The 25,098-nt window shown below is 49.7% G+C and overlaps 2 protein-coding genes across 3 annotated transcripts; both read right to left on the bottom strand.

Moving 5' to 3' along the window:
• Window positions 1-2,036: 2,036 nt before the first annotated feature.
• KLK6 (kallikrein related peptidase 6) lies at window positions 2,037-10,961 on the bottom strand. Of its 2 annotated transcripts, XM_040458156.1 has the most exons (7): window positions 10,834-10,961; window positions 9,989-10,039; window positions 9,511-9,555; window positions 9,051-9,207; window positions 5,466-5,713; window positions 4,167-4,303; window positions 2,037-2,726 (listed from the first exon to the last, which is right to left on the bottom strand). In XM_040458156.1, exons 3-7 carry the CDS (start codon window positions 9,551-9,553, stop codon window positions 2,574-2,576), a joined length of 738 nt encoding a protein of 245 aa, XP_040314090.1. In that variant the 5' UTR covers window positions 9,554-9,555; window positions 9,989-10,039; window positions 10,834-10,961; the 3' UTR covers window positions 2,037-2,573. The 2 variants fall into 2 exon arrangements, with proteins under 2 accessions (XP_040314090.1, XP_040314091.1); XM_040458157.1 differs by lacking the exon at window positions 9,989-10,039 and having other exon boundaries at window positions 10,834-10,952.
• A 4,377-nt stretch (window positions 10,962-15,338) lies between these two features.
• KLK7 (kallikrein related peptidase 7) lies at window positions 15,339-20,057 on the bottom strand. The gene is made up of 6 exons (XM_040458150.1): window positions 19,957-20,057; window positions 19,489-19,622; window positions 18,863-19,022; window positions 18,434-18,681; window positions 18,110-18,246; window positions 15,339-16,129 (listed from the first exon to the last, which is right to left on the bottom strand). Exons 2-6 carry the CDS (start codon window positions 19,559-19,561, stop codon window positions 15,974-15,976), a joined length of 774 nt encoding a protein of 257 aa, XP_040314084.1. The 5' UTR covers window positions 19,562-19,622; window positions 19,957-20,057; the 3' UTR covers window positions 15,339-15,973.
• Between the last annotated feature and the right edge of the window lie 5,041 nt (window positions 20,058-25,098).

Here is a 25,098-nt window from a genome sequence, read left to right on the forward strand (position 1 = left end):
ACACGCATTTCAGTGAATTTACACACCTGTGTACATCACACTTGTGCATAGGATCAACGTTATAGTCTTTCCAGTCTCCCAACACTGGATGTAAATTTGGTATGACTCCAACTTAGCACATAGGCTTGCTATGGAAATTAAGTGAGTTAATATATAACGTCCGTAGACCAGTGCCTGGCATGTGCTAAGTAAGTGTTTATTATTAGTCGTATCCATTAAAGAAGATAATTCTTGGGATGCCTGCGTGGCTCAGTCAGTTAAGCGTCCAGCTCTTGATTTCAGCGGATTTCTCACGGTTTGCAAGATTGACCCCGCGTCAGGCTTTGCACTGAGCGTGGAGCCTGCTTGACGTTTCTTCCTCCCTCTCTGCCCCTCCCCTGCTTGCGCCCTCTGTCTCAAAATAAACCAGTATCTTTGAAAAAGGAAGACAATTCGCTCTCAATTAACTGAAGCGGATTTAGTTGTTCTGGACATCCACTGACTGGCTCCTCCTGGTGACTCTGGTGCATTTCATGGCCCTATTTGTCATTCATAACCTTCAGAAGGGATTGGTCAAGGCGGGCCCAGGCCATTCACGTGACAATATTTCCATGTACACATAAAAGTCAGCCACTCCCTGCCATCATGTGGCTTGATCAACTTTCACCTTGCTTAGATTTTTAAGACATGCATGTATGCTTTTTCTCTAAATCTGAAGACCGTTGCAATTGAGGGTCTGTGTTCTTTTAAGACTCCCTCTGTCTTTGGGCCACATAACTCTCCCATTGTAGAATAACACACGACTGACTTTGAACATCTATGACGCGATTGCTCTGGTTAACAACTTCCAATTTTCTTCTATACTGTCCTGGGCAAAAATAAAGTTGCAGTAAATATTGAAACAGATGAATTGCTGTCTCTGATTCTCCCTCTGTTCCTAAATATTTCTCTGCTCTTAAATCCAGCCCCCATGTAGAGCCCTCTTTTCCCTCTCTCTCTGGGAGCCCCTACCCATCCCCCTCACCTCCCTGGAAGGACACCTGGCTTAGAGGCCGTTTTGCCTTCCTCAGAGATGATGCATAGGGGTTGTAAGAAAAGAAGGCTTCTCTGAGGACAGGGACAGGCCTGGGACTTGGGGGTAGAGGTGTGTACATTGGTTAGGGACCACGTATGGTGCATGTTGGTGGGAGAAGCCCAGAAAGCATGAAGACGCCTGGTGTCTGTTCCCTTCATTTCTTAGGGGGACCTACAGTCTCTCCTCCCCTCTGCCCATTGCTCTCCCTTCAAATGGACCACAGCAAGATCTTTCTGGTGCACAGATCTGACCCTGTCCTTCTCTCAAGGCCCTCGGGATCAAGGCCAAGTGCTTCTCCCTCGCATCCAAGGCCAACACTGCCTTCTACTGACCCACACTTTCAGCCACAACACCCACTCCTCCTTCCTCAAACCCTGGCTCCCTCATCCTGAGTGATTTGCCATCACCTGAGTGGTGTGCCATCGGGGGCACACCCGATGTTCTCACACCCTCAGGACTTCCTACAGGTTCTCTCCTCTATGAGAATGTCATCCACGCAACCCTTTCCATACAGTGACCCCATATTCAGCCCCCTTCCCCAGACCACCCAGCTGCCATTCAGCCCTCCTCTCTCCCTGCACTGTCATTTCAATCTCCTCCCTGGCCTCCAGTCTCCCCTCTCTGGTCCATCCTGTACAAAGCCTCAGTGCTGCTCTTGCTCACAAGCCTCCCATGGCTCCCCACTGCCCTCAGGAGAAAGTCCTATCCTCTCAACCTAGGGTCCGCGGTCTTTTGGGATCTGGCTCCTGCTCTGGTCTCCCATCTACACACAGTGACCTCCCAGCCTTCTCACTTCCCTGCTTTCACTGCTACAAAAGGAGTGGAGGGGAGAGAGCCACCATGAAGGCTAGAACCAGGTGGAGTACTCACAGATGTCTTCTTAGAGGGGAGGAAAAACCAAACTGGGCTGTAAAAGGTAACTAAGAATAGGGTTTCAGAGAGGCAGACATGGAATAAAAGCAAAAAAAAAAAAAAATCACAATAATAATAAAATCCACTCTTTATTGTTCAAGCAGGTGTGTTAGGGTGTCAGGGGCTCTTGTCTGTGTTCCACATGTTTGGAATCTTGAATCTTCCCAATGACAGCTGCCACCTAATGAGGAATGTCCTGTCATTATCCTTATGTTACAGATGAGAAAATCTACACAGTGAAGGAAGTCACTTCCTAAGGGCAGACGACTAGCAAGGAGCAGAAATTTGCCAGACTTGTGACCACCCCTCTGCAGGAAGGAGTAGAGCCCATGAGACAACCAGGAAAGAAGAGATGCTTGGAAGGAGTTTTCCTGTATTCTCTTAGTGGTGGGGGTAAGACCTTAGCTCATATCCCCACTTGCCCCCAGTGATGCGAGGATGGGGCTGGGGTAAAATCAGGGTGAATTTGTGCTGTCACGTCGCTGCTTTTATTGAGCATTAAGGGTTGGATCTAGGCAGGTGGGGGGAAGGTAAAGTCTTGGTCAGAGATATTCTGGAGCCAGCAGGTGGGGGTCACAGGTCAAGAGTTGGATGTCACATGTCAGGGTTAGTTGGCCTGAATGGTTTTTCGGATCCAGTGGCCATATCTGCAGACATCAGTGTAGACTCCTGGCTTCTCCTTGGATCCACAGGGGACATTTCCCCATGACACAAGACCTCGGAGACGGTCTCCACACACCAGCGGGCCCCCGGAATCGCCCTGTGGAAAAGAGGGAGAGAGTCAGATACAGAAACACACACAGAGAAAAGAAAGAGAGACCGTGACTCATGGCTGGTTCAGTCGGTGGAGAATGCAACTCTTGATCTCGGGGTTGTGAGTTTGAGCCTCATGTTGGGTGTAGAGATTACTTAAAAATAAAATCTCTTGGGGCGCCTGGGTGGCGCAGTCGGTTAAGCGTCCGACTTCAGCCAGGTCACGATCTCGCGGTCCGTGAGTTCGAGCCCCGCGTCAGGCTCTGGGCTGATGGCTCGGAGCCTGGAGCCTGTTTCCGATTCTGTGTCTCCCTCTCTCTCTGCCCCTCCCCCGTTCGTGCTCTGTTTCTCTCTGTCCCAAAAATAAATAAAAAACGTTAATAAAAAAATAAAATAAAATAAAATCTCTTGGGGTGGGGTGGGGACGCCTAGGTGGCTCAGTTGGATAAGCGTCCGACTTTGGCTGAAGTCAGTATCCCATAGTTTGTGAGTTTGAGCCCCGTGTCAGGCTCTGTGGTGATGGCTCAGAGCCTGGAGCCCGCTTCAGATTCTGTGTCTCCTTCCCTCTCTGCCCCTCCCCACTCGTGCTCTGTCTCACTGTCTCTCTGTCTCAAAAATAAACAAAACATTAAAAAAAAGAGAAACTATTGGTTGTAATCAGGCCCCTCTTTACAAAAGCCAGATCTGAACAAATTCACACTATTTCTAATCTGGGGAGTGGGGATTGGGTTCCCATCTTTTTTGCTTCTCTTTTAATTGAATCCACAGGGGATAATGGGTACTAAGTTAACTGACTGCAACAATCATTCCACAATATATGGAAGTCAAACACTATGCTATACACCTGAAACTTCTACCGTGATGTATGCATGCATGTCGACAAAACTGGAGCGAGAAAAGACAGTTGTGGAAATGGGGTCTGTCTGATTGCCCTTTCTTTGCGTCCAACTTGCTGTGTATCGTTTTCTCTGTCTCTGTCTCTTTCTCCCTCTTGACTGGTCTCTTCACGTCCCTCAATGCACTGGGGTAAATTTTGCCATAAATAGGAGAGATCTGATGGATGATGGGGAAAACAAACCCCCCAAGTTAAAGGAGGTATTTGGGAGTGGGGATGAGCCCTGTCTCTCTGCAGCTGTGGTCTGCCCACCTCCAGAGCTCGGCCATGTCCAAACAGGACTTTCAGGGGTTCTGTCTGAGGAAGGATGGTCCCCTCACACCATCTGCCTCCTTATTGTGTCTCTCTGGTTCTTGACCTCTCCATCTCCGTCCTTGTCTCTACTGGCTGTCTTTATATCTCTGCCTGTTCCTGGCTGTGTCTCTGAGTACCAAATTAAGACTCTCTCCCTGGGATTGTCTCCCAGCATGGAAAGCTCTATTTGGGTCTGTGTATCTCTCTCTTCCTGTCTCTGCTCTTGGCTATGTCACTGGCAGGTCCTGGTGGCCTCACCTGGCAGGAATCCTTCCCGTACTTTTCATCCCCAGCACACACCATGTTCCGGGTGATCTGGCTGGGGTAGGCACGCTCACACTCCTCATGGGACACCAGATGGATGTATGCACACTGGATGGTGTTAGGAAATCCACCTGCAGAGAAAGATGGCCCAGGCTCATCTCACAACCTGTCCTTCTCACGTCCTCACCAGCGATCTTCCAACCCCTATGAGTCACCTCTCCCCTATTGGTCCTTACTTCCCACTGATTTCCTTCTTCCTATTTGTCTTTCTTTCATAAAAACCCATTGGCTCTGACTCTTGATTGGTCCCTCTTTACATCATTCTTTCCTCTCATTGGCCCTTCTTCCTTATTAATCACCTTTTCTCTGGGAATCCTCATATCTTATTGGTTTTCCCTTTCTCTAAGGTTCTGCCTCTACTCTTCTCTTTCATTGATCCCACCTTCTTCAGTTGTTCCAAGGGACCTCTAGACTCTATTCTGTTAGTCCCTCCTCCACCCTTTCATCATTCACTGGACCCTTCTTTCCATTGGTTCATCTTGACTGGCCAACACTTGACCATTGGTGCTTTCCTAACTGGTTTCATTCCCCGCCCCCGCTCCCATTGGCTCTCCCTTCCTATTGGGCCTTCATCCAGTGGTCCACCTCCCTCATTGGCTCTTTCTAAACGAACCCACCTCCCTCATTGGCTCTCCCTTCCTATTGGTCCTTCACCCAATGGTCCACCTTCCCTTTTTGGCCCTTCACTTACCGGCCCACCCACCTTCAGTGGTTCCTGCTGACCTATTAGACTTGTTCCTCCCCCAGTCCTCCGTCTAGTGATTCCTCTTGACCATTGACTCTTCCTCATTGGTTCCTCTCTATTATCACTCTCTACCCCATTTTCACTCTCAATTAACATCTTTCAGCTGGCTGCCATGCTTTATTGATACCTCTTCTTCCATTAGTCCATCCTCCATTTATCTCTTCTTGAGAAGAGACATTTATCATCTGTGCGTCTTGATTGGTTTCTTTTGATCATTGGCCTCCTTCTTGATTAGAATCTTCCCCCTTTTTCATTGATCCTCCTTTTTCATTGATCCTCCATCTTATGGCCCATCTCTCCATACCATTCACTCATGGGTCTACTTTCTCCACTGACTGTTCACTCATTCGCCCTACTCCCATATTTGCCTCCCCTCCACACTGACCTTTCACACATTGACAGACTGCCCCATTGGTCCTCACTATGAGCCCACCTCCTCCATAGCCTGTCACCCATTGGCGCTTCCCCATCACCCTCCTCCTACTGACCATCGGCTGTCTTGCCCCAGCCTAGGATGTGGCAGCTGGTGTGGTTGGCCGAGCAGTCTTGCTCCAGGGGGAGTGGTTGAATGCGTTCAGAGAATTTGGCTGGGTGAGACAGGCGTAACAGCATGATGTCCTGGTCATGAGTGGCAGCATTATAGCCAGGGTGGACCACAGCCCGGACAACAGAGCTCTGCTCCTGGAAACTCTCCCTTTGCTGAAGGTTGTGTTTTCCCAGGTAGACCTGAAGATTCCTGGGAAAGAGGAGGGCTGGGTCTTACCTGGAGCCCTTGGACTGCAGCTGAGACTTCAGAGAGGGCTGCAATGGCAAGAAAGGGTGGCCTGGTGCCCCATGAGCCATCTGTCCTGTTCTCCTCCCAGCTCAGAAAATGACAATTTCATCCTTCCAGAATAACCTGGGAGACTATTCTTGACTCTCTTTATTTCATGCCTCACACAAAAGCTGTCCAGAGATCCTTTTGGCTCTCCAAAGTATATCCAGGACGTGACCACATCTCGCTCCCACTCCTGCCATCTTGGTCTGGAGCCATCGCCTCTTACTAGAATGTTGGCAGAAGCCACCTCACTGGACTCCTCGTTTCTGCCTTTGCCCTTCCACAGTCTATCTTCCACAAAACAACCGGAGAAATGTTAATGACATAAAATATCCTGCCTCCTCCTGTCCCTCCTCTGCTCAGGCCCCTCCCATGACTCCCATCTCACTCAGAGTAAAGGCTAAAGTTTTCACCCTAACCCACAAGGTTCTGCACATCCTATCTTCATCACCTCTCAGATATCACCTCAACCCACTCCTTCTGCTCTAGCCACACTTGCTTCCCTGCCTTTCCTTGAACACAGCAGTCATCCTATCACCCCAGGGTCTTTGCACTGGCTGCTCCTTCTGCCAGCAACTCTTTTCCCCTCATAGCTGCAAGGCTCCCTCCCACACTTCCTTCAAATGCACCTTCTCAGTGAGGCTTTCCCTGATGACCCAATTTAAGTGCAAATATCTATCCTAGTCTGCAAGTCCTATTTCCCCTTCCTGCTTTCTTTGCCACCAGAGAACCTACCATTACCATCTGATATACTATATCTTTATTGTTAAATATTTACTTGTTTTATTTTCTTTCTTTCTACCATAGCAGCACTGTTCAATAGAACTTTCTCAGGCATGCAGCTGTTTGATATGGTGGCCACTAGACCCAAGCGGCTACTGAGCACTTGACATGTGGCCCCTGGATTTGTCATCCCATTGCATTTTTCTTAATGTAAATTTAATTGGCCATTTGTGGCTACCACATTACGTGGCACAGCTCTAGAATATCAAATGGGATTTTTGTTTTGTTCAGATATAGCGTCCTCAGTGCCTAGACCTGTGTCTGTCATATTTACGATAGATAACCAATGAACATTTGTGAAATGGATCAAAGAGTCACTCTTTTGCTCAAAGTTTTCTCGTGGCTCCCCATTGCCCTTGGAATAAAATTCCTTCCACCATCCTCTACCCTGCTGTGAACCGGTAAATTTCTTAGTGCACTCCAGACTGTTTCCACCTCAGGGCCTTTGTCTTTGCACTTCTGCTGCTCTAAATGATCTTCCTCCCTCTTCATTTGTCTACCCTTGTTCATTTTCCATGCCTCAGCTTGAACTTCATCTCATTAGAAGGTCCTTCCTGACACCCTCCTCTATCTAAAGTGGGTACCTCCGGGGCGCCTGGGTGGCGCAGTCGGTTAAGCGTCCGACTTCAGCCAGGTCACGATCTCGCGGTCCGTGAGTTCGAGCCCCACGTCAGGCTCTGGGCTGATGGCTCAGAGCCTGGAGCCTGTTTCCGATTCTGTGTCTCCTCTCTCTCTGCCCCTCCCCCGTTCATGCTCTGTCTCTCTCTGTCCCCAAAATAAATAAACGTTGAAAAAAAAATTAAAAAAAAAAATAAAGTGGGTACCTCTGTTTTTTTTCTCTTAGGGAACATCCCTGTTCTTTTCCTCCACTAGACTTAGGGTAATTTGTAATTATATGATTTTCCATGGGCTTGTTCATTAAAAAACATTCTGTGCCTTTCTGCTCCTGTGTTCCCAAGAATAGAGGCTCTGTATTTCTCTCATCCACTGCTAAGTCCCCACTGCTCAGCTCGAATCTGGCTCTTAGCAGATGCTTTGATCGATGTGTACCAAATGGATGAACGAGAATGGTGAGCGCAATGCCTGAGCATGGGGGGAGACCGTGCAGGGGACCCTTAAGTCCATAACCTTGCATGATTAAACCCCTCCCGCCACAGTGGGGAGTGGCACCTGTAGGTTTACAAACACTTGAATTGCCACTTACTACATCTCTGAGTCTCAGTGTCCTCATCTGCCAAATGGGGCCAAGAGTCCCTTACTGTGGAGATTCCAGGAAATATATGTATATAAACCGCTTAACTCAGCTCCCGGTCTGTAGATAGCGTTGAACAAAATGGCAACTGTGAATCTAACTAGTGGTCATTAGTGCCCTGAGGATTAGTCCTGGGCCTTCTTTGCTTTTCTACCTGTGTCCACTTTTTGGATGGATCTCATCCCACCCTGTGTTTAAATTACCACTTATTTGTGGTGACACCTTCAGGTTTACCTCCAGCTCTGACCTCTCACCGGAGCACCAGTGGCTGACCTTCATGCTTCTTGGACATCTCCCTCGTATCTCAGAATCACCATGGCTAAAGCAAAATGTCTGACACTCCTCTGCCCATATCCAACCTGGCTCTCTTTCCCTCTCCCCTGACTCAGAGAGACACCCCAAAACACCCACTTGTTTGAGTCAAATACCTGGAGGTCAGCCCTGCTTTTTCCATTCTACATCCCCAAGTCCTGCTGGCTGAGTCTCAAAATACCTCCCAAACTTTCCACCTATCCTCCGTCCCCACTGCCACCACGCTGGTCCAAGCCATCATCCTTAGGTTAATCTACATGCATCCCTTCATTTTCTCCTTGCCCAGCCCACTGTCAATACGGTAGCCAGGGTGCTCTAAAGAAATGTGAATCAGGGGCACCTGGATGGCTCAGTCGGTCGAACATCCGACTTCAGCCCAGGTCATGATCTCGTGGCTCATGAGTTTGAGCCCCACATCGGGCTCACTGTGGTCAGCCTGTCAGCGGAGAGCCTGCTTTGGATCCTCTGCCCCCCTCTCTCTGCCCCTCCCTTGCTTGCACTCTCCCAAAAATAAATGCATTTTTTAAAAAATGTGAATCAGATCGTGCTGCTTCCCTGAATGAAACTGTCCAGTGGCTTCTCACTGCACTAAGAATGAAATCCAATGAGCCATTGCTGCCTACAGGACCCCACACGATCTGATTCCCCGATTAGAAGGTCTGTTGTTCGTAAAGGTAGCAATTTTGCTTGTCTTTTTCACTGCTGTATCCCCAGGGCCCCAGACAGTGCCTGACAGATAGTTAATGCTCAGTTAAATACTGACCAGATGAACCTGGTTACCAGGTGGTCTTGTGCTGGGGCAGGGGGATGTGTGTGTTACTTTGTGCCTGAAATCTGCAAGACCCCCCCCCCCCCACACCCATCGAGGCCTCACTGCAACTACTCCTCACTCCCAGTGGAGAGACTCACGGCTTTTTGCAGTGGGCAGCGGTGAGGACCCATAGCGGGTGAATGAGAACCCCTCCGCAGAGCAAGTGGTCTGATGTGTAGAGGGCAGCTTGGTAGGGGTGAGACGTCTGCTCACACGGTCCGCCATGCAGCACCTTATTCTGCTCCTCCGCCCAGGCTGAGAGAGGAAGGGTCTGAGTCAGGGAGGAGGCTTGGAGACACCGGGTGAATCCCCCAGGGTGAACCCCAGGTCATCTCCTTCCCACCCCCACCCTCAAACTCTTCCCCATCTTTCAGACCACCTCCCACTCCCCTTCCTGTCTGTGCCCCCCCATCCTTAACCTAGCTCCCAACTTCCTCCTCACTCCAAGCCCACCCCACCTCCATATCTGTGCGAAGCCCATCCCCATCCTCAAACTCCTTCCCATCAGCAGCCCCCACTGCACCCCAAACTGCCCCATCCTGTCCCCTTTCTTCCCACCTGCGGCCATCAGGATCAGTACTACCAGCGTCTTCGTGCCCATTCCTGAGAAAGGAAGCCAAATGCTCCTCAGTCTCTGCCTCAGACCAACCCCCGCCCCAGGCCCGTCCTCCCTCCCTCCCCCCCCCCCCCCCCCCCCACTCCAGCCTGCATGTTCTTCTGACCCTTGACATCTGTCCTTCACCTAGCCTCCTGATTTCTTGTCACTCTAACCGTGACTTCCATCCTGGGGTCCCACGAGGGCGGGCTGAGCGAGAAGCCGGAACCGCTGGGGCGGTCAGCGGCTCACAGTGTGATTCTCGCTTAGTCTCTGACTCCTCTGGGCTCCAGTGTGGCTGCCTGCCCACAGAAGGGCATGGCCCAGGAGGGGCTCTGAACTTCTTCCCTCCCCATGGGGTTTTTCTTCTGCACCTTGGCTCTGTGCTTACCCTGTCACTCACCCCACACCTGGAGGCTCTGGGGTGCAGTGTGATCTTACCTGCCGGGGGCCGGCTACCTGGGGGTCCAGAGGACTCCTGGCCGAGGGGTTCTTGGGTTGGGGCAGGGACAGCACGTGTGCAGGCAGAGAGACAAAGAGGCAGAGAGAGTCAGAAATGCAGGGTGTTATGGGGAGAGACGGGACACTGAAAGCAGAGAGGGTGCCTAGGAGCCAGAGCCAGTGAGACAGACAGCAGAGGATGTATGGGCTGCGGGGCCCAGGCCAGACAGACACCCGGGCTTCCTGGCCTCCCTGGAAGAGGCTGTTCCTGTCCCCAGACGCTCCTGGTGCTTCCTTTTAACCCCTGTCTCCCCAGGTCCCTGAGGCAGGAGGCCGCCCCACCCTTTCCTCCTCACCCAGACCTCCCACACACATTCCTTCCATCCCCACGGCCCCATGGCCCTGCTCCCGATGACCCCTGACTGGGCTTCCACGGAAGGGAACACCAGCCCCCGAGTGCACTGGTGGCCTGGACTTCTGGGTCTGAGGGAGGAAGGGCTGGGGGTCTGGACTCCTGGGTCTGAAGGAGGAGAGGCTGGGGGTCAGACGCTAGGTTCTGAGGGAGGAGGGGAGGGGGCCCTAGAATTCTAGACCTTCAGGAGAAGGGCCTAGGCATGCACACTTTTGAGCCTAAAGGGGGAAAGATGGAAACTTGTCCTCCTCAGTCCCTAGACTTCTAGGTCCTTAAGCAAGAAGATGTCTGAGGACCCAAATGCCAATGCCCAGGGGAGCAAACAGTGCCCCCCCCCCCCAGCCTGCAGGGGTCCCACCACCTCTGGGCCTGCTGCCCTCAGGTGCTGAAAACCAGGCCGCGTGGGTCAGTGGGGTTGGGGTGATTCACGCACCTGCCCGTAAGTCCCTCTGTGGGTGCTGACGACCTCCGTGTCCCCACCGTAATCAGCAAGCCAGTGAGAAAGCATGTGTCACCAAGCTGGCATCCGCCTCTGCCCTGGGCTGGGGCGCAGGCCCTGGCGCTGTGGGGAAAGGGGCCTCGAACAATCGGGCTTTGTCCGCCCCCAACACCCAGTGCCATGCTCCCAGAAGCTCCGTTTCTCAACCTCTCTTCCGGGCAGGCGGGCGGCTGTGTCAATAGCTTCCCTTTGTCCCTGTCTGACAGTCCTGTTGCCGTCCTTTGTCCACCCACCTCTGCCCGGATATGAGGACCTCTGACCCTCCTGGGCCCCCTGCTTTAAGTCTGTCCACCTCTGAGGTCTCACTGTCCACCTCTGTCCCCTCTGGCCACGGTGAGGGTGTCTCCACATCCGTCTCTCTCTTTCTCTCTGTTTTCCTGGGTTTCCTCCGCCTCTTTCCCCATCTGTTTCTCTGGATCTCCGTCTGTCTCTCTCCCTATTCTCTGAGTCTCTGTTGACACTCTCCACATCTCTGTCTGCTTATCCTCCCCTGGCTTCCCCTGCATTTCCATGAGAAGCCTGTGCCCTTGCCCAGATGTGGGTTAGTTTAGGGAGACGGGGGGGGGGGGTTTACGATGAGATTCAACGTGTAGGGAGAGGCTGGGAAATAAGCAGGGATGCAAGAAAACGCGAGAGGGATGTGGGAGTGCGAAATGGGGGCCTCGGGTGCTATGGAGGGATCCAGGGGGATTTGAGGAGGTGCCTTTGAAGCTGGGCCTTGAAAGTCGGGCCTGGGGTCAGGAGAAGCAGGGCGTAGAGGCCTGGCTTGTGGTGGATGGGGGCTGACGAGCAAGAGCGTGGCCTCGGGGAGGGAAATAAAAATGGATGTGATGAGCACAGAGCATGAGAAGCAAAATGGGGACTTGTGGGCCGATCACTGGACATGAGGACAACTGGTATCAGTAATGTCCACCTCGGCACCAGCTTGGGCCTGGCACTGGGGGATGAAAGTCAACATTTGGCATTCAGAGTGCTCTCAGACTGCTCCCATGCTCCCAACCTCCTCCAGGCCCCTCACACCCACGTTCCCACTGAACTCAGCATCTTCTCAGAACCCGCCATCCTCCCTGACAGCTGGCTGGATCTCTCACAGCCCGACCCAGCACCTTCTCTCTCTGTTGGCTCCCTCCTCTCTTTCCCCATGTCCCTGATCCCAGCTCAGACCTGCTTCTCGCCCACCTGGAGCACCACCCTGGGCTCTTCCCCCTTCTCTGTATCCTTCCCTTGACCCCAGAGGGGTCTTCCTGCACCCAGAGCTGACCCTGCCCCTCTCCTGCTCATAGCCCTGCTCTGGCTGCCCCATCATCCCTGGGACAAAGTCCCAGCCCCTCAGCCAGGTGTTGGGAGACCCTTCAGCATCCAGGGCAGCACTGGTCAATAGAAATATAATGCCAAGTATACGTGCACTTTTAAATTTTCTAATAACCACACTTCTTTTTTTAAATAGTAAAAAGAGGGACATCTAGGTGTGGCTCAGCCGGTTGAGCATCCAACTCTTGATTTTGGCTCAGGTCATGATCCCAGAGTCGTGGGATCGAGCCCTGCATTGGGTTCCATGATGAACATAGAGTCTGCCTAAGGTTCTCTCTCTCTCTCTCTTTCCCTCTCCTTCTGTCCCTCTCTCCTGCTTGCTTTCTCTCTCTAAAATAAAAAAAAAATTAATTACGGGCGCCTGGGTGGCTCAATGAAGCGTCCGGCTTCGGCTCAGGTCATGATCATGTGGTTTGTAATTTCAAGCCCCACGTCAAGCTCTGTGCTGACAGCTTGGAGCCTGGAGCCTGCTTCAGATTCTGTGTCTCCTTTCACTCTGCCCCTCTCCTGTTTGGGCTCTGTCTCTGTCTCTCTCTCTCTCTCTCAAAAAATAAATAAATATTAAACATTTTTAGAAAATTAAAAACTAAAAAAAATTTAAAATAAATAGTAAAAAGAAACAAGTTCATTTTAATATTTCATTTAACCCAATACATCCAATATTGCCATGTGAAATCGAAATAAGAACATGTTTAAAGATAGTTTGCCTTCTTATTTTTTGCATGGTGTTTGGAATCTGATGTGTCTTTCCCTTACAGCACATCTCATTTACAACTTGCCACATTTCACAACTCAGGAGCCACCGTGGTGAGAAACCACCACATTGCACAGCCCAGCTCTGCCCATGGGTCTCGTGCTCCAGCCATGAAGATTGCTCTCTCACCTCTGGGCCCTCACCCATGCTATTCTCCCTCTCCAAATGCTCTTCTCACCTTCCCCTGGCCACAACTTGTCTTTCAAGTCTTTGCTTAGATATCACCTCCTTCAGGAAGCCTTCCCTGAACACCTTCCAACTTCCACTCCCTGCACTTGGGTTAGTCACTCACCTAGGTTCCCACAGCAGGTGCCTCCCCCAGGTCACCTTGGACCGTAAGCATCTGGATCCACATCACCCCCCTCCCCCACTGGATCATGAGCTCCTTGAGGGCAGGCACTGAGGCTAAGTCACCCCTGTGTCCCAAGTGCCCTCACAGGACCTGGCCCAGAGGAAGCCTTGGAAAATGTTGACCAAATGATTAAATGACTTGATTACACCCACTCCCATTTTACAAAGAAGAAACTGAGGCTCAGAGAAGGAAGTTAATTACTCAACATCCAACACCCAGGAAATGGTGGGGCCTTTTGGATTGGAACTCAATTTCCAACATGGCGGTAGACATGATCCACCTTTTGGTGCTCCCACCGGGTGTACCTTATTGGAATAAGGGATGGGAGGGCGTTGTTGAGAGAGCCTTGTGGGAAAAGAGGGAGGTGAGAGGCGGTGTGGAGCTCCACCTCTAAGAGCCTCTAGAAGAGAGATAATGAAGTCCCCAACTGCAGGCATCTGCCAGTGACCTTTAGGATTCTGCCCTCTCTGCGTGCCACGCATGCTTATGTACAAGATGTTTTTCTCCAAATTGACGTGCTCTGCAAAAGTCTTCAATAAAGAAAACGTGTTACAGGAAAACTTTGAGAGTGTAAGCAAGGAAAAAAGTGCCAGAAATTACAGACAATAAGAGCCAATACGGCTTCAACTGACGGCTTATTCCATGTGAGGCACTGTTCTAGCACTTTCTGAATATTAAGTTTATTTAATCTTCATAACAGACTTGGGAAATAGGTGTTATTTCTCTCACTTCAAGGATGAAGGAAGAGGAATGGGGAAGTCATGTGCAAATAGCTTGTAGGGGCTGGAATCCAAGAAGCCTGGTTCTGGAGTCAGTGCCTTTGTCTACTATGCTGAGCTGTCTGTCCAAAAAGAAAGGAAGTAATTTTTTAAACAATCCAACAAGACCACTATTTCAAGTCATTGCAAACAAACCCACCCCCACACTTGTATATGGGAGCTGCCAAAAGGGAGGGCCAGGTGTCTCCAGGCTGATTTAGTGCAACTTCGAGGTTTCATTACTTTTTAAACTTTAGATCGAATATTGATTTGGGGCGACTTGCCTGGGAGAGGAGAAGTTGATGGATCTTCATGGAGGATGGTGGCTGGAAACCCTTGACATTCCTTACTTAAACTTGACACTGATACAGAGGCAGGAGGGGCCAGGGGACACCTGGGTCTGAGGGGAGAGGTGCTGGAGGCAGGGATGCTTAGGTCTGAGGAGGGGTCTGGACTCCTATGATTTCTGCAATATGGGGAGGAGTAGAGGAGTTGGGGGCTAGGAGAGACTTGCCAAGGAGATGAGATGGGGAGAGGAAGGATCTGGAGGACAGTGGCTCAGAATTCTGGGGGAGAAACTCGCAAGGAGGCAGGAGGGTGAGCCTTCGGCTGGAGAGGATCCCTCTGTCAGCAGCGTCTGAGGTGTGATTGCCCAGAGAGCCTTGGATGGCATGAAGCCAGGGGCATGGCCAGTCTTTGAGTCACAGGGGACTCCTCCCTCCTCTCTTCCAGAGGTCCCTCCCTTGCCTTCTTTGAGAATAGGACCTCACCAACCCAAATTCCCTCCCCCATCTTCCTCCGGCACCTGGGATACTGGCTGCTCACTTTGGGTGGGCTCTTGGGGGGACTCAGGTGTCCCATCCCCCCGCCAGCCCTATCCTTCCCAAAAACTTCCTTCTTTCCTGGTTTGCCACCTGTGAAATACTCAGGAGCAATTTCACGTCCTTTCCACCCCAATGAGGTAGGCTTATTCTCTTTTTCCTTTGCCCTTCCTTCTTTCCCCTTGACCTTTTCTTGCTCTCTCTCTCTCTGTCTCCCCCATTTTACAGATGAGGAAAACTAAAATCTGGGAAATGGACAGAAACAGGTCACTAGGCAGGGAGCAGGGCGAGGGCTCAAAATCAGATGTGTCTCCCTCTCTTAAGGGTCCCTCTCCCCCAGCCTTAGATCTTCAGAGCTTTTCCACCTTTGTTTGCATGTTGCAAAAGTGCACACCCACAGAAAATAAATGGAAGGAAGGAGGCACCCTGTAACTACCACTGAATGCAGGTTAGTACATGTCTTTTCGGATTTTATTCTGTGACTATTTCATTTCACATGGCTAGAGTCACATACACATATTTGTATCTCTTTTTTCATGTTCCATCACACAACACAAACATTCTTGAATAACACTAGCAATGCTGCAAAGTTATTATCCTTAACAGCTTCCTAACATCCTTGTCCCAAACGGGCCTATTATTGATCTAAACAATCCACCGATTTGGGACATGTTCAGTGTTTCCACTGTTTTGCCAGGATACTGTTGTGATGAATTCAAACCTTGCTCCGCAGTTGGATTTTTAGTTTATTTTTTCAGTAATATCTTTCTAAACCAGAATCACAGGGTCAACGGTGGTAACTAAGGGTCTCAATTCACCTTGCCAAACTGCCTTACATAAAAATTGCATGATTTACAGTTCCGCTGGTTAAGAGTGCTGGTCTTTACCAATACTGAGGTTTTTGTGTGTTAGGCCTTTGTTGATTTGATTGGTTTACACACATGGCATATTGTTGAGGTTGTAACATGTCTTTGAGGAAAGGTAAGGTCAAATAATGACCACAGTTCATCACGTCCTTATTTCTGTAAATTTCTTGTTCCAGGAGTATAGATGAAGAGATGGGAGGTATGCAGAGAGATTAGCCATGCCTTCTCATGGTCTCATTTATCCACTTGAAGTACTTGCAGACTTGGGTATAGACACCTGGGTCATTGGGTTGGCCACAAGGGAAAGTTCCCCAGGACACCAGGCCTTGCAGGGTACCTTTGCACATCAGTGGTCCCCCTGAGTCACCCTGGAGAAGAAAGAACAGATTAGCTTTGGTTTCAGAGCAACCACCACAGACATGTCCACAGTGTGTAGTTATCACATCTCTGTCCTGCCAGACCATGAACTTCCACTCTGGCCAATGGGAAAAGACTCATGGTCTCTGGGGACCAGTGGGAGAGCACAAATGAGTGCTGTCCTGGAGAGAACCAAACGGCTATCTGAAGACATGGACTTGTGCCCCAGCCAATGGGACCAGTCACTGGGAGGTGAGGGAGCTTCCAGAGGTTAGAGTCCCACTTACTTTCCCCTCGTTAAGGACTCTTCGCCAAGCCAGAGGGAGAAGGAGCATCGTCTCCAGAGAATGGATACATGCCCCTTGAGCATGAAAGGGGAACAGGGGCAGGGCCAATGACATATTTCACAGCCCGCAGTGCAAAATGAATATGCAGCCCCCTTGTTCAAAAATTATTAAAAGATTCAAGACAACAACAGAAGTGCGTTAAACCATGTGCGGGACTCTCCCGAGTGTGGAGTGAAGCCCTGTGCCACTGCACAACTTGCATATTCATGACACTGGCCATCCCTAGGAAAAAAGCCCCACCCCCTGCCACTCTCTAGGACATACATCCTTGTCTCATCCCCCCCATCTCTAACACACACCACCCCACTTCCCCTGAAAACTGACTGTACCGACGTGGGCAAAGAGCGTGGGGGTACAGAAAGAAGGGTGGAAAGAAGGCAGAAGGAAGAGGGGGACAGAGAGGAAGAAATGTAGGGGGTGAAGCAGAGATGAACACAGGTAGAGACAGGTAAATAAAAAGAGTGACAGCGGCAGATGAGAGAGAGAGAGAGAGAGAGAGAAGGAGGGAGAAAGAGAGAGAGGAAGATGGAAAGCGATGACATTTAGAGACAGAGAGGAGGTTATAAAGATGATGAACAGGGTTCCTGGGTGGCTCAGTCGGTTAAGCATCCAACTCTTGATTTCGGCGCAGGTTATGATCTCATGGTTCCTGAGGTCAGGCCCCATGTCCTGTGCCTGTCGGCACAAGCTCAGAGCCTGTTTGGGATTCTCTCTCTCTCTCCCTCAAAATAAATAAAATAAATATTAAAAATAAAAAGATGAAGAAGGGGGAACAAAGAGGAAGGGGAGATAGTTCCTTTCCTAAAAAGTAGGACCGGGGTAATGTGGAGGAGACATTAGCTCTGGGCACAAAATCTCAATAATTGCACTAAATAGTATTGTAATGCAATAGTTAAAAAAAAAAAATCAAATTTGGTATGAAAAAGTCCATGCTGAGCACGGTATCCCAACTTTAGGTAAAGACAGGGTCAGTACAGTGCTATGCTGCATCATTACTGGAGACCGAGGCAAATGAGTGGTTCAGTAAGACTGATTGCTCTTTACTGAAAATTCTGATATTTTGCTCATCATGGACTTTTTGTATGGATTTTATTTATTTTTTAATTTTTTTAATGTTTATTTATTTTTGAGACAGAGAGAGAGAGAGAGAGCATGAATGGAGGAGGGGCAGAGAGAGAGGGAGACACAGAATCCGAAGCAGACTCCAGGCTCCGAGCCGTCAGCACAGAGCCCAACGCGGGGCTCGAACTCACGGACTGCGAGATCATGACTTGAGTCGAAGTTGGACACTCAATCGACTGAGCCACCCAGGTGCCCCTGCACAGATTCTAATTTTGTGGAATATTGCATTAGTAGAATATGATTTGTTTTGGCATCCACTTGAAGTTTGGGCTTGAAGCCAGTGCCTCACTCGCCTGTCTCAACATCATCTTTCCCACTGCCGTTCTTCCCCATCCCCAGGGTCATGCCAGCCTCCTGGGCTCCCACTACTGCCCCAGCAGAGAACAGGATAGAGAGAGCTAGGAAAACTGGCCCTCGGGTGGGATGGGGTACAAGGGAAGGTTCGGCACCAGGGTCAGGTGCACAGATTCTGTATTGTGGGGACGACAGGGGAGCCAGGGATGGGGACAGGTGGAGTCTCACGTTGCAGGCATTGGTCTTGGAGTTGGGGATGCCAGCACACAGCATGGACTTTCCCAGCAGGTCCTTGTAAACCTTCTTGCAGTCCTGGGAGGAGATGAGTCTGACATCTGTGCACATTAGCGTCGATGGAAAGGTCACTGGTGGAGAGAGGGGGTGGTCAGTCAGAGGCCTGGACCTGGGGCCCCCAGAGTGCTTGGACCCTGAAGGAAGATGGGGCTAGAGGCTCAACCCTCAAGTCATGAAATGGGCCTGACTCCTTGTCTCTGGGGTCCGAGGGAGGAGTAGTCAGGAGCCAGGGCTCTTGGGTCTCTGAGACAGCCTTACCATCCGGGCTGGTGGTGGTGCCCCAGCCAGAAACGGTGCATGTGGTCCCAGGGGGTTCACAGCGGGAGGACAGCTTGACTTTCCTCACACTCGACGACAGCCTGGCTTGGTGATCCAGCTTCACAAGCATGAGGTCATTAACATGGGTCTGAGTGGAGTAGCCAGGGTGGCGGAATGACTGTGTGGCCCGGATCTTCTGGGCTCTCTTATCACCCAGCTGATCACTGCCCATGTGCACCTGGTACTCACTGGGACGAGACAGTGGCATTCAGAGAGAAACTCTGTCATTGGGAGAAGGGACAGGGACCTCAAGGGAAGCAGACGGAGACCCCAAGAGAGGAGGAGAGAGACCCAGAAGGAGGGGGGCCGAGACCCTGAGAAAGGGGGACAGAGACCCAAAGAGTGGGTTCCACAGTCCTTGCCACATACCTCATCTTGCAGTGGGCAGCGGTGAGCACCCACTGCTCATTGAGCAACACACCTCCACAGTGAAGCTGATTGCCCCGGAGCAGGGCCACCTGCCAGGGTTGGGAGCCTCTTGTACATGGGACTCCATCAATAATCTTCTCCCCACTCTTGTCACCCTGGGCTGGATAGAGACATGGAGGGAAATGTGGGTAGCGAGCATCAAGGGGGCTGAAGAGGCAGCTGATGGTTTTGGAGAGAAAGATGGAAAGAGACAGAGAGACAGGAGAATGCAGAGGTGGAAATGGAGAACAGTGCAGAGAACGCAGGACGTGGCGGTGGAGAGAGACAGAGGGAGTCTGCTCAGAAACCCAGGAGAAGCATCTTGTCTGGAGGCAACCACTGAAGCTTATGGGAGCAACACTGAGTGCAGGAGATGGCCTGGAGGGCACAGAGACCCCAGGAGTCAGAAGGAAGCAGGAAAAAATAGGGCAGGAGGGCAGAAGAGTCTTGTTTTCCTTGGGCGGGAGCCGCTGCAGGGGGAGGGTCCTGACTCAGGGAGTCCTTGGAGAGAGAGGGCCCTGGGAAGGGTCAGTGGGCATGGAGGGAGACTCCAGGGGTGAAGCCAGGCCTCCCAGTTCAGCACGCACCTTCTTGTGCAGCAGATCTCAGGGCTAGAGACCACAGTAGGATCTGCAGTGGCAAGAGAAGGGATCCTGCCATGGTGGCCTCTCTGAGCCTCGCCAGGGGCTGCCAGGCAGAGGAAGGGCCTCTTCTGCTGGGACTGGGGAGGACAAAGAGTTCAAGAAGCAGTCGTCCAAGCCCCCAACTCTCCCCCAGCAGACCCAAGGGTCTCGGCCCCAGCCCTTCCTCCCTCAGACCCAGGAGGCCAGGCCTCCAGACCTCCCTTCTCCTTGGGACCCAGGAATCTGGGTTCCCATCCCTCCCCATCTACAAGTCTAGGTCCTCAGTTCCTTTTTCCCCCGACAGACGCCAAATGGCAGACTTCCAGCCCTTCATCCCTCAGAACCGGGACTCCAGGCTCCTCCTCCCCTTAGGAGCAGGAGCCAGCTGTCCGGCCAGCCTCATCCCGCACCCCAAACGAGGCCCCTTCTCACCTCTGGAGGGTCTGACGTGATCTCGGCTCCGGACTCAGTCGGGAGCCAAGCGTGTCCAGCCCTGTGCAGGGCGGCCCTCTTATACCACCTCCACCCCCACGCCCGCCCCCAGCGCCCTGGGGTGCAGGTGGAGCCGGCTCTGAGACACCCCCCTTCCTGTGTTCGCAGTTATCTCGAAGCCCTGAGGCGGCTAAAGCAATTGGCCGCACTCAATTCTTTCTCCACCCTCCCTCTGGAGGCCTGGGTCGGGCGGTACCCAGCCAGTTCGCCCCCGCCCCTTCTGGTCCGACATCTCGTCTCTCGTGGCCTGCCGCTGGAGAGACCAGGTGCTCGCTCTGAGGGGGGCCACGGGAGCTGGAGTCAAAGGAAGGCTGAGCTCTGGGATTGGCCTCCTCTGGGGCCATTTTCTTGTCCTTGTTCCCCCTCAAGGGCGACCTACCCCCAGTGCCCTAATTCTGACCAGCTTGTGGGAACCTGTCCAGTCTGGATCCTAGTGGTGCCTTTGAGCCTGAACCCACTCCCAGCCCTGATATAGGGATATGAATTAAAAAGAGAGTGTTTTTCCTAATCCCACCTTACTAAATGCTCACTGTTATCATCATATACATAGATTTCTATCATACTATGTATTTATAACAACAACAACAACAACAACAACAACAAAAACCCTGTACTGGGCATTCCATAATATAACTTTTTTTTTTCCTCTGTAAAATGCCTTGAACAATTTTTTCCTGGTAGTTTATTTAGATAATTTCCTCTTCCTTCCTTCCACAGATAGTATTCCAGTCTATGATTGTACCATGATTTATGTGATGTGTTTCAAACTGGAGTATATTTGGATAGTTTTAGTTATAATAATGCTGGGATGAACTAACTTCTTTGTACATTCATCTTTGTTCCTTGTGTTCATTCAAGTATCCTTTGGACATCTACTCTGCCAGACACTGTTTTGCTCCTGGGGACACAGCAGTCAACAAAGCAGACAAAAATTCCTTCACAGAGGCTCTCCTAGCAGGTGGAGACCATGAATACAAAAGTAAGTACATAAAATATATTGTTTGTTAGGTGGTGCTACGGAGAAAAATAAAAACAGGAAGAGGGATAGGGAGTTCTTGGTTCTCTCCACTCTCAGAAATCCCTAAGGTTATATAGTTGGGAACAATGATTAGAAAGACTCCCATGTGAAGGTGACATCTTAGCAAAATCCTGAGGGAGATGATGAATGGATCCATGTAGCGACTTCCGGGTAGTGAGTGCCAGGCAGAGCAAACATGCAGGTGTGAGACTAGAATATTCTAACAGGGAAGACGTTTTGACAGGAGCTGAATGACCAAGGGAGACAAGGTCAGACCATGAGATCAGAGACATAACAGGACTCAAAGGACATAGAGTCTTGAAGACCAATGTAGAACTTAGGCTTTTACTTTAAATGAAATGGGAACCATTATTTGATTATTACTTGAAGGCAAATTCCTAAAAGTGGAATTGCCCCAACTTCCAAAGCAGACCTCCAAAATGTGACTGGTTCCTCAGCTATCAGCCCAAATCTTATCTGAATGCCAACCCCAACCCTATTCTACCTTTGTCCCATAACATAATAGGCACTATTGTTGCCTACCCAAGCATTCACTCCTTCTGCCTTTCTATGAGCACCCCAATTTTGATTGGATAATCTTTCATCCTTACACTTGAGTGCAGTAAAGCACCAAACATGAAACCCATACTCTGCTTGCCAGTGACTGGTTTAGACACGGACATGAAAGGCCGTCCTGGCCAATAATGAGAGGAAGATCATTGGGGCACTTCTAGGAAAGACTGTCTTATTTTCAAAAGTGACACCTGAAGAGTTCTCTTTTCTTCTGCCAGATGATGTCCCTTTTGGATGTAAGTTATGGAACTGTGGCAGTTATGCTGGAGCCACGGAGAGAAACATCTGGCAGACCAAGCCAAAACAGTGAAAATGGCCAAAGAGAGAGACGGGGATAAATGGGGTCTTTGATGAGGTCTCTAAGCTAGTGAATTAACCAACTATGGTGCTTCTTCATCTTGTGACTTCTTCGGGTTTCCTATCTGATTTGGAGTTTTTGGTTCCTACAGCCAAAATCTTCCTTAATAAAACCTCAATGTTAAATTCAAATCTGATCCTAAACCATGAATCCAAACCCAATTCTAACTTGAATCTGTACCTTGAAGCCACAGTAATCAACAAACCCAGTCCTGCCTCCAATCCTAGTTCTCTTTCCAGCCCTCCTTCCACATTGCCTTTCAGATCCAACCCTTCGTACGTATTGAGCACCATCTATATACACAGGCTGGGCTAGATGCTGAGGATACTATGGTGCACAAACCTGGACAGGGTTCCTTCTCTCAAGGAGCTGACAGTCTAGTGTAAAATAAAGATGCACAATTCATAAATAAATGTAAAATTACAAGTCCAATGTGTGCTCTGAAGGAAAGCACTTCCTGGAGACCTTGACCCAGGAAGTGGCAATGAGCTAGGAGTTGAAAGAACGGTAAATTTTAACAAGAATAAAATGGGAAGGGATTGGAGAGTATATCATTTAGATGAAACTGTATGTGCAAAGGCTCATGACATTGTATGTCATGGTGGGTTTGACTTTATTCTGTAGACAATGGTGAACCACTTGGAATTCAGTCACAGAGTGACATAACAAGATTTGTGTTTGCAAAATGTCACTCTACCTGCTATATGGAGGATGGATTTTAAGGGGATGTAGACACATAAGGAGACTATTGCTATAATCCAGATGAGAGATGATGGTGACTTGGATAAGGCCATTTAGGAGGTGAAGATGGAAATAAGAGAATAGATTCAATATGTGCTCAGAGAAGAAAATCAATAGGCGTTAGGCATGGATTAAATGGATGTTGTGGTGTGAGAGACAGTTGTTAAGACTTCAAGTCTCCTGCTCGATGGATGATGGTGCCATTGAGAAGGCCTGATCAGATATGATCAAGTGCTCATGAGAAGGTGAGAAAGACCTCAGTCACTGGCTTCAAGCACAATTCTTACTGACACAGTTCACAACACCAATTTTTTTTTAAATCCTTTTTAATGTTTATTTATTTTTGAGAGAGACAGAGACAGAATGCGAGTGGGTTAAGGGCAGAGAGACAGGGAGACACAGAATTCAAAGCAGGCTCCAGGCCCTCAGCTGTCAGCACAGAGCCTGATGCGGGGCTTGAACCCATGAACCGAGATCATGACCTGAGCTGAAGTCAGACACTCAACCGACTGAGCCACCCAGGCACCCCTTGCAACACCAATCTTGACACAAACCCAAGTCTTAACCTGAAACCTCAGTTCATACCCACACCTAACCCTCAATTCTGCTTTATCCTTGTCCAATTCTAACTTACTTGACCAAGTCCCTGACTCCAAATGTTAGCTTGAGCTATGGCTTACACCTCAATCAACCATAAACCTTGACCCAAACCCTGAATCCCTAACCATAAACCAAACTCAACCTTGACCAAAACTGAATGTCACCGTAGCCTCAGTCCCAAGCCTGACCCATGCACAACCATAGTGCCCATCCCTGTAATATTCCAGAAGGCCCACACTGACATATTCTCCATGAACTCACCCCCAAATCACACTAATCTTAACACTCTGGCTCCACTTCCAGCCCTATTCTCCTCTTCAACCCAATTTCTATCTAAAATTCCATATTAATTTCCATTAAATTCCATAGGAATTTCCAACTCCTTTCCCCACCTCCGCCTTCAATTTCCCAATTCCACACACCACCTTGACTCTTTGTTTCATACAACTTCTAAAATAAAGCCTACCAACTAACACCATACTAATATTGATCCTATACTGACTAAATTCAAGCTAAGTCCCCAAACTTTCTAAGACACTTACTCTCATCAAATCCAAAATGAGACCCCGGAACTCAGACTCCTGATGTCACCAATTCCACAGGAGGACCCTGGCCTTGAGGGATGTCAGCCTTCCTGACTTGGGCTCCCAAATCAAGAAGGAGTAGACCCCAGGCCACTTAACCTCATAGCCCTGTGAGTCAGTAATCTATCTTTCTCTCCTGGCTTCTTAAGGAGGGAAATTTTAGTAAGACTTCCAATTTGTCATCTAGTGCCCAAATCTTTATCCCTGGATTCTCTCTTCAGCTCCCTGCCTCATCAGCATTCTGTCAGAAAGAAGAAAGGAGCCCCATTCCTCTGGAGCCCTGTTATTCATTCATACATCCCCTGAACTTCTCCTCTGTTGTGCTCTGAATGTCTGTCTTTCTGTGTTTAATTATTTAATCTGATGTTGTTGCTAAACACCTAAACATGAGCAGAAGGAACAAACCGGATGTTCATACCCAGCCCACACCAGGGAACATAGGAGGTACTTAAATAAATACTAGTATACTAGTTTGCAAACCACTGTCATCCACAGATTTGCCAACTGTAGACTGTCTTTCCTTAACCCCTGAGCCATCCAGCCATGTGGTGTGAGAGAAAGAACTTGGCCTCACAAGTCAGACCAACCCAGGTGTGAATCCTAATTGCCAGTCCTGTGATTTCAGGTAAGTGACTTCAATTTTTCTGAGCCTCACTTTGCCTTTCTTTAAAGTGGGGGGAGAGGGCACCTGGGTGGCTCAGTCGGTTAAGCGTCCGACTTCGGCTCAGGTCATGATCTCGAGGTCTGTGAGTTCGAGCCCCGCATCGGGCTCTGTGCTGACAGCCCAGAGCCTGGAGCCTGCTTCGGATTCTGTGTCTTCCTCTCTTTCTGACTCTCCCCCGTTCATGCTCTGTCTCTCTCTGTCTCAAAAATAAATAAACGTTTAAAAAAATAAAATAAATAAAGTGGGGGAGAGAAAAATTTACTTCTCAAGGCAAACGGGAGGATTAAATAAAATTATTAAAAGAAAATGGACATACACACAGCATATGCTGAGTTAATATTAGCTTCCTTACCCCATCAATCCAGAATGAAGAAGCTTTCATTTCTTGTGTACCTGCAGTGTGACGTGCCCGGCACTTCTCAGAACTCATTTTTATTTCTCACGTGGGTCCAAGTTAGGACTGTCTTCCCCATATTATAGATGATAAAATGGAGGTTTAAAAGAGGTTCGACCACTTGAGCAAAGTCATATAGCTAAGGAATCA

Source organism: Herpailurus yagouaroundi, unplaced genomic scaffold (genome assembly GCF_014898765.1).
Source record: "Herpailurus yagouaroundi ecotype Mexico unplaced genomic scaffold, PumYag 220, whole genome shotgun sequence".
In the NCBI taxonomy this organism is placed as follows: Eukaryota; Metazoa; Chordata; class Mammalia; order Carnivora; family Felidae; genus Herpailurus; species Herpailurus yagouaroundi.

Bases quoted from the DNA above. Each gene is read 5' to 3' on its own strand.
- KLK6 (XM_040458156.1), bottom strand. From the start codon at position 9,553: ATGGGCACGAAGACGCTGGTAGTACTGATCCTGATGGCCGCAG. The intron at 4,304-5,465 runs GTCAGTAGGAGG...CTTTCTCTGCAG, and splicing joins CTGGGGCAAGACAGCCGATG to GTGGATTTCCTAACACCATC. The intron at 2,727-4,166 runs GTGAGGCCACCA...TCTTTTCCACAG, and splicing joins ACGGGAAGGATTCCTGCCAG to GGCGATTCCGGGGGCCCGCT.
- KLK7 (XM_040458150.1), bottom strand. From the start codon at position 19,561: ATGGCAGGATCCCTTCTCTTGCCACTGCAGATCCTACTGTGGTCTCTA. The intron at 18,247-18,433 runs GTAAGGCTGTCT...TCTCTCCACCAG, and splicing joins CACCACCACCAGCCCGGATG to TGACCTTTCCATCGACGCTA. The intron at 16,130-18,109 runs GTGAGACTCCAC...TTTCTTCTCCAG, and splicing joins CCAAGACCAATGCCTGCAAC to GGTGACTCAGGGGGACCACT.